This window comes from Henckelia pumila, unplaced genomic scaffold (genome assembly GCF_033568475.1).
Source record: "Henckelia pumila isolate YLH828 unplaced genomic scaffold, ASM3356847v2 CTG_80:::fragment_2:::debris, whole genome shotgun sequence".
NCBI classification, from domain to species: Eukaryota; Viridiplantae; Streptophyta; class Magnoliopsida; order Lamiales; family Gesneriaceae; genus Henckelia; species Henckelia pumila.
In genome coordinates this window covers 1-9,210 of record NW_027331884.1, presented here as the reverse complement: position 1 = coordinate 9,210, position 9,210 = coordinate 1, and the positions used below count along the sequence as shown (strand labels likewise).

General features: G+C 39.4%; 1 protein-coding gene across 1 annotated transcript; it reads right to left on the bottom strand.

Annotated features, from left to right (window-relative positions):
- Positions 1 to 7,894: 7,894 nt before the first annotated feature.
- Positions 7,895 to 9,204, bottom strand: LOC140873830 (golgin candidate 6-like). Its single transcript, XM_073277103.1, has 2 exons — positions 8,949 to 9,204; positions 7,895 to 8,553 (listed from the first exon to the last, which is right to left on the bottom strand). The coding sequence occupies exons 1-2, from the start codon at positions 9,156 to 9,158 to the stop codon at positions 7,999 to 8,001; spliced, it is 765 nt and encodes a 254-aa protein (XP_073133204.1). The 5' UTR covers positions 9,159 to 9,204; the 3' UTR covers positions 7,895 to 7,998.
- Positions 9,205 to 9,210: the final 6 nt, after the last annotated feature.

Genomic DNA, 9,210 nt, shown 5'->3' with positions numbered 1-9,210 from the left:
ATCATATGAGATACTTCACTAGTCTGAAGTGCAGAAAGTCTAACCTGCCGACTTAAGGCATCAGCAGTAAGGTTAACAGAACCTGGATGATATTTGATTTCACAATCATAATCCTTCAGAAGATCCATCCAGCGTCTCTGTCGCATATTCAACTCCGCCTGAGTGAATAAATACTTCAAACTCTTGTGATCCGTGAATATCTCAAATTTCTTGCCATAAAGATAATGCCTCCAGATCTTGAGTGCAAATACAATGGCGGCTAACTCGAGATCATGTACTGGATAATTACTCTCATGCGTCTTCAACTGTCGAGAAGCATAGGCAATAACATGTCCATGCTGTGTCAGAACACATCCTAACCCCTGACCAGAGGCATCAGTATAGACAACATAACCTCCTGATCCAGAAGGTAGAGCTAACACAGGTGCAGTTGTAAGACGTTCACGTAGCTCGTGAAATGACTCCTCACAATCCGAGGACCATATGAAGGCAACATCTTTCCGTGTAAGCTGTGTCAAAGGTCTGGCCAACTGTGCAAAATTCTCGATGAACCAACGGTAATAATCCGCTAGACCCAAGAAACTTCGAATCTCAGCAACCGTCGTCGGACGAGACCAGTTCAGCACTGCCTCTATCTTACTAGGATCAACAGATATCCCTTCATTAGAAATCACATGACCGAGAAACGCTACCCAATCAAGCCAGAATGCACACTTGCTCAATTTTGCATACAGCTGCTTATCTCGTAACGTCTGTAAAACAATCCTCAAATGTTGTGCATGCTCATCCTTGTCATGAGAATAGACAAGAATATCATCAATGAAGACGATGACAAATCTATCCAGATATTCTCAAAATACCTGATTCATCAGATTCATAAAAACTGCCAGTGCATTCATCAAATCGAATGGCATCACCAAAAATTCATAATGCCCGTATCTGGTCCTAAAAGCAGTCGTAGAAATATCTGAGTCTCGTATCCGCATCTGGTGGTATCCAGATCTCAGATCTATCTTAGAGTAAACAGAAGTACCCTGTAATTGATCGAATAGATCATCAATCCGCGGCAAAGGATACTTATTCTTGATGGTGACACGATTCAACTGCCTGTAATCAATACACAATCGCATCGATCCATCTTTTTTCTTGACGAACAAAACAGGTGCTCCCCACGGAGAAACACTCGGACGAATATATCCCTTATCAAGAAGATCTTGTAACTGCTGTTTCAATTCCCTCATTTCTGATGGTGCTAGACGATAAGGCGCTCGGGATATAGGCGTAGTTCCTGGTACTAAATCAATACCAAATTCAACCTCTCGCACCGGAGGAAAACCAGGAATTTCATCAGGGAATACATCAGGAAACTCACTGACTACCGGTAACTGATCAATACCCGTACTACTCATGGACATATCAACTGCATAGATAAGGTAGCCCTCCCCACCTGACTCCAAGACATGACATGCCTTCAGAGCCAAAACAAGTGGCATCGGAGGTCGCGCACCCTCACCATAAAAATACCAGCTATCACCCTCAGCAGGATGAAACTGTACCAGACGCTGATAACAATCCACAGTAGCATGATACAAAGTCAGCATATCTATTCCCAAAATACAGTCAAAATTTGTCATCGCTAATATCATCAAATTAGCTGCTAACACATTACCCTCAAACTCCAGAAGGCAACCCATCACTAGACGCTTAGTTACTATCTCCTGCTCCAGCGGAGTAGATACAACTAAATCCATATCTAATTATACATAAGGTAATATATGTCTCTTAACAAAGCGACTAGAAATAAAGAAATACGATGCTCCAGTATCAATTAAAACAAGTGCAGGAATACCACATAACAAAAAGGTGCCTGCCAACATGCGATCACTTCCCTCAGTAGCCTGTTCTTGAGATAGAGCAAATACCTGCCCTTGAGTCTGGGGACGGTAACCAGAAGAACTCTGTGGTGCTGGCTGCTGTCGTGGAAAAGTAGAAGCCTGAGATCCAACCTGTGATCCCGATCCACTAGCAGAACTCATGCGCTGAGGACAATCTCTGCCCAGATGTCTCTGCTGACCGCAAATATAACAAGCACCAGTAGCTCTCAGACATGAAGCTGCAGGATGCTTCCCTCCACATTGACTACAAAACTCCTCTTTCTTCTTCTTCTTCCCAAAACGGAACATACCTTGTGAACCACGAGATCCAGATGAAGTAGTAGGAGTAGAAGAAGACGTAGGTCCAGATTGCACAACAGATTGAGCTCGAGGCTCAAAAGATCCACTAAGCTGTGCTGGCATCATCAACTATGCTCGCCTGTTGCTGGTTTCCACAAGACGGCAATGGTTCTCCAAAGCCTCAAAAGATACCGGGTCATCACAGACGACAACCTGAGAGTAGATATCTTGGTTCAAACAGTGTAAAAAGATATCATACTTCGACGCATCACTCTCATTAATATGAGGACTGAAAGGTAGCAGATCAAGAAATCGTTGCTGATATTGATCAATAGTCATTGATCCTTACCTCAGAGTAAGCAACTCCATCGATCGTGCTTGGCGAACAGCCGGAGGAAAATAAAGTTTCTGAAACTGCTCATAGAAGTCTTCCCAAGTCACCTGTCCTCTCTCAGTACGTTCCTGAGCAGCTTTGGCATCCCACCAAAAACTTGCTCGATCCTCTAGAACAAATTCTAGAACTTCCAATTTCTGATCCTCATTACAATCGAAAGCACGAAAAGTACTCTCGAGTTTAGACATCCAACTTCTTTCTTGTTCAGGATTCTCGCCTCCCACCAAAGGTTTCGATCCTACTTGCATGAATTTATTGATAGAGTAGCGACGTCTACCCTCATGATGACGATGTTGATCATCATGATGGCGGTGATGACGATGATGATGGCCACCTCCCTGGCCAACACTACCGTGACTCTCGTCAGCCATATCCTGAAAAGAATTTGCACATTAAAATCCCAAATGCGCAAGAATTACTCTAACAAATTCTAAATCCCAAGTACTAATCCCAAAATCTAAGCATGCTCTGATACCAAAAATGTAGTGACCCTGCATGGAATCACCTACTAACTGGCAACTAATAGCATGCATTAAACTTAATACAGCAAAATACTTAACAGAGTAAAAATGTGCGGAAACATAATCCATAATTTACATATCAGCTTAGTAACATAATCCAGGCTTAAATCTGTAGTGATACAACCAAATTGAAGAACTTAAAAGTAAACATTATACAGCTAAAACAAATCTTGCTGTATAAATTCCCTTGAAAAGCTCCGGCTCCCTAGTCCTGCCTTGAACTACCGGCTCCGTCCATCCTGCGACCTGCCCCATGGAATAGGGTGTCCAAGATAACAACTAGGACGTGAGCGCTAACGCCCAGTACATAGACATGAGTAAACATATGTATATAATGCATGCAACATGATGACTGGTACAGGGTCATCTGAAAAGTCATGCTCAGAACCGGCGCCACATGAGTGCTGCCACCACACGGATCAACCTCTAGGTGCAACCACACTCGTCTAGTACACCAGAGTAGACAGATATAAATGCCCCCGCCGTCACGGTACTCTCAGTGACAGACTATCGAGTATAGAGATGAGCGGCTCTATAGTCAGGTATAATAAGGTATAGGCTCAACGTGTATATGCACATGACATATGAATATAGAAAGCGGTAAATCATATATCATGCCATATAATAATGCCAAGTAAATGCAACATATAAACATGTATACTCGCTGGCAATCTCAGTCAATGTGTACGTACCTCTAGGCTAGTTCAAGTATAGTAGGATCCTAGGTTCCAAGTCTATATTCAAAAGTTCCCCGTATCACTACATAAATTCTATAAGCCTTAACTAATCTAATAAGTACTCCCAAAACTTAAATAGATTCCCGAACCATACCTTCGTCCGTAGTTAGCCCTTTGGAGTCGCTAGTCCCGGATGACTATAACCACTCCTTGGTTATTCTAGAACCTCTATTATAACCGATAGGGCCCTCAAGTGTATAACTCACACTATATAACTGAAGAAAGAAACTTGTGAATTCGTAATTCAGATGAAATCAGACAAGCCCTATTTATAGGAAAAATTCCCGGCCAGGATCGGAACCACCGATCTCGGGATCGGAGCTTCCGATCCAGCTCATGCCTTGCATGCATGACACGCCGGGATCGGAACGTCCGATCCGACGATCGGAGCTTCTGATCTCGCCTCCGATCAACACTTGTCAAAACTCGTGGCTGAGTCATCGGGTAAAGCTGGCAACCGGAGATCGGAACGTCCGTTCCAGGATCAGAGCTTCCGATCTCGGTGCTTCCACTGAGCTTCTGAAGTGGCTGGGATCGGAGCTTCCGATCTGGGTTTTGGAGCTTCCGATCCGGCCCAAAGTCAAAAGCCCAAATTCTCTTCCGAAGTCCAATAACACTCCGAAATTGATTAATTACCAACCCTTAATTATGTTTATTATATTATTATTTTAAAATGAAATCTGGGTTACTACATTATCAGTAATGGAGGAATTCAAACAAACTGACCTTTGGGAGATGTTGCGGCCAGGTGTGGCAACACCTGCGGCAACACCTAAAGGATTGACTTGAAACTTTTTCTTGCTCTTTAGTATGGCAGATAAGGCAGTATGGCTTTCTTCATCTTCTTGTTCTTCTTCTTCAGACTCTCCATCACTCAAGGACGTGTTCATCCCTTTCCTAAGCGTGTTGGCACACTCATTTGCATAGTGTCAAAAACCTTGACAAGCATGACATTGAACACTGTCCAACTTCTTTGACACAAACTTCTTCTTCCCTTCCAACATCAGTCGAGGCTTAGGAGTATCAACAGGTTTCCTTGGTGATTGTTCTAGTCCAGTAATCCTTAAAGGCTTGTTAGATAACATTGGAGCCTTGAGTTTTTTATCCGTCTTTCTTGACTCTTTCATCTTCTTCAGATAATAATTGAATTTCCTATTCATAAGAGAGATCGAATCATCTTCCAAGTCAGATTGATGAACTTCTTGATGAAATTGAACATACTCCTCGTATGAGGGTTTCGAGGATTGAAGGGCAATTGATTTTCTTTTATCCTTCTCTTGTTCTGAATTGTTCATCTCAAAAACTTGAAGGAAGCTAATCAGTTCAGTCATCTTCATCTTTGAAGTGTCTTTAATTTCTTCAAGCGCCCAAATCTTCCCATTAAATCTTTTAGGCAAGGATCGAAGAACCTTGTTCACCATAGTTTCACTAGTAATAGGTCCTCCAAGAGCATGTGCCTCTGTAGCTATCTCCCTAAGTTTCTTATCATAATCAGCAATAGATTCATTCTCATCCATCCTGATATTTTCAAATCTTGCGTTTAACAATCTCAATCTTGTTCTTCTCACGCTATCAGTTCCTTCACAGTGTTCTTGAAGAGCATCCCATGCATCCTTAGCAACAGTGCAATCAGCTATGATTCCATACATCCTCATATCAACAGTTGCAAAAATTGCATTGAGTGCTTTAGCATTGTAGCTTGAACTTTGTGTTTTCTCGGCAGTCCAAGTTTCTTCTTGCTTGATGATGTAGTCTCCATCTTCATCTAGCGTCTTTGGAGAAGTCCAACCAGTCAGAATACTTTGCCAAACACGAACATCCATAGCCTTAATAGTATATCGCATCCTATTCTTCCATAGTGCGTAATTCGTGCTATCAAGGACCGGAGGTTTCAGGAACGAGTTCGCAACAGACGATGAGTCCATCTTATTCCCTGTAATAAAATAAACAAACCAAGATCAGTTCTTAGTGTATCAAGAATATGGCTCTGGTGCCACTTGTAAGGGAATAGGGGTTGCACATAAACTGTTTGAGGTGTTGTCACAAGATGTTGACCACACCTACAATAACACCTTGAGTAACTTGCAGCGGAATAAAATTAAAGCGTAAATAAAATAAACAAGCAACCAAATAAATAGACTCAATATGATTTAAGCAAGAGTATAAAATACTCTTGCAGCGCCTCAGGGCAAAACTTCACTAGAAAACAAATCAAAGAGTTTTACAAACCCTAACACTAGTGATTATTGTAAAATTCAATTTTTCAAAACAATTGAGAAAATAAACCATAAAAATAACTCCTAAAAATTCTACAAAATAGAATAAATAAAATAGAGTAAGGAGTTAAAAATCTTGATGCCAAAAACTTGTATAGTCGAAACACTCTTCAATCAATGATCTTCAAGTGTTCTTCAAGCATCAAGTAACCTTGACCGATTTGAGCTTTCAAAGATCTTCAATCCTTCTGTCAATGTATGTGTATCACGGTCTCTCTATCTCTCCTTTCTTGTGAACGCTTATCTCAAATAAATAGACCAAGAATCCTTCTTCAATATATTTCTTTGTAGACGTAGGATTCCTTTGATTTGATCATATCAAATCTACACAAATAAAGAAAGATAAATATTAGATATGCATGATATGTTAAATATTCTAATCAGCTTATCAATATCGCAAATAGGAAATAAATCACATAAATAAAGATTACTTCATGTTCAAAAAAGACAAAAAATATTTAATAAACTCTTTTTTCAAAATAGGATGATTTTAAGAAATAAAATATTTCTTTCAACTTTAAAAACAATGGTACGGTTCGAGTAGATGGAACTATTTTTTTGGCTATAAAAAAAAAAAAACAAAACTATCTTTTCTCTTCAATTACGTGTCCTTTTTGAGGGAATTAAAGTTTTTTTTTTAATTATTAAAAGGGAATCTTTGATTGGTGACTTGAACTTTATGTTGTGTTCAAGATATTGAATAAGTGGTGGCAGATTTTTCTTGTTGATATAATGGTAGTGATGACATCAAAAACACTTGCCAACTTGGATTGTTTATGGATTCGGATAAAAACATGTATGGGATGGTGAAATTAAACTGACAACGAGGGATATGATCAGGAATGATTAGGTTTTTGATAACCATAAATAACATATATTTATTTATTTAAATATAAATATTGGAATGTGATGTAGTACAAGGGCTAATCCCTGCTAGTTTGATAATTTCCTATTAGTACAAAATCATTGTGCTATCAATCAAACTTCATATGGTGAAATGCTATTTTAGTTGACCCTTTAAACTTGATACGATGGCATGTTTTACCCGTCACGTACCAAACACGAACAAAAGCAACACAATTTAGGGCTCCATTTGTACTAAAAGTTTGGATTCGTTAATTATGTGGAGTATGATCTAATATCTATGTTATTTAATTAATTATTTTTTAAAAAATGATTTTTGTTTTTGTTTTGTTTTTGAGATAAATGGTTTTTGTTATACATAATATCTTGTGATATCATGTGTATTCGAAAGGAAATGAAGTGAATTGAAGAGGTGGATAAAATTTTAAAAAAAAAAAGAGTGTAAATTGAAAATGATAGAAAAAACATGGGTGGGTGAAGAAGCATTTTTGGATTAAGAAGAATCAAACCAAGACATCATTCAGTTTTTATGTAGTGCTTAAACTTAATAAATAGTAATAGATTTATCTTATTTTATTGTTATTTTTAACGTCTGAAATATAATTTGATGAGATAGAATAAAATATTATAACATGGCGTTTTCATATGGTCTTGAAAAAGTAGATTGATAGTGATGATTATCTCGAAACATGTAAAACGGAAAAAAGCTATATAAGACTTGTTTGGAGTTGTCTACGGAGTCTTGGTATAATATTTCAAGAGTTGTCTGTCTACTCACCTTGTCTTCAAAATTAGCAACGAGTTCAAATTCTTGAAGAATTTCTAGGCCGATTTCGCCTTTAGAGAACCTTCGGCCTTGGCAAGAGATTATCCAACTTCATTATCCGAAAAAATAGATATTATTCAGCACTGTACAATGCTCAAGAAATACACAATAAGACCGATATAACGACTCCAAGAATTGGAACAAGATTTGAGTTAACATATGAACACGAAAAGAAACGGAAGAAAAACCCGAAAAGAAACAAGAAATCAATCTTCTTCATCGTCCTCATTGTCATCTTGGAGTCCCATATCGTCTCCAATTCCTTCGAGCAATTTATCTACATCCTCCCCCAACTCTAGAAGGCGTGCACTAAGCTTTTCCACTTTGCTCTGCTCTTGCCCAAGACAGACGAACAAATCATTCAGCTCAGCTTCGCTCTCCTTTTGAGCTTCGTCCCTTGCTTCTGCCTTTATTGCCTCAACATCTGGGATAGGAACTGCTCCACCACTCTTCAACGCTTTTACTTCGCGCTCTAGTTGATAGTTTGCCTGCTCCAGGCTATTGTATGCATCAGACAAGCTTTTAAGATCAGATTCCATTTTACTTGCCAAATTACGGTGTTTTGAGGCCTCGGCTTCAATTTTGGCTTTTTCAGCTTTGAGAGTTTGTAGTCGTTGAGAAGACTCGTGAAGCTCCCGGCGGAGAGTGTCAACTTGGAGTCTTTCTGAGCCACCACTTGTTTTATGCTCAAGCTGGGACGAAACTTTCCCGCCTGTCTTTGCCAGGTCCTCAGCCAGAGTAGAATTCCGACTCAAAAGATCCTTCACAGGAAAAGAACCAAATAAGAAAGGTAGGTAAGCAGGAAACAAGGGGCTTTGTTACCTTCCCAGGCAGGGAGACAAGATTTAACTGACTAGACCGTTGTCTTAAGCATCTTGAATCGAGTATATTAAACGTAAATTTTAATGATAAAAAAGTTGGCTAAGTCACTGCGCAATCTAGGACCATACAAATATTTTTTTAAAAAGAGAATCAATTGAACTACGAGCATAGATGTAATCAGAGGTAGAAGAGATTTGGTGTATAATGGAGCGAAACTTGCATTCATATTTTTTTCCTTTTTTTTGGTTTACTTTGTCGCCACTGCTTGTGCCATTCTGGATCCACCCTATACTGCCTTCAATGACAACAATCTAAACAGCAAGGTGAGAAGTACCTGTATCTCAAGGCACTGTTTCTCCATAAATCTTTTTAGACGTTGGATGTAGTCGCCGTCACTTTCTCCACTGCTCTGTTCCAGTTCTGCTGGGATCACTGCCACTTCGTTCTTAGGGTGACTGTAGATTTCTACAATTTGTTCTCTAATCTTTGCCTCTAATTCCTTCACAAAGAAAACAAACTGAGAATCAAGCACCATCCCAAGCATGGGATGGTCCTCATTTTTCTGATCAGTAGCCTCACTCTCATCAACATCTTCA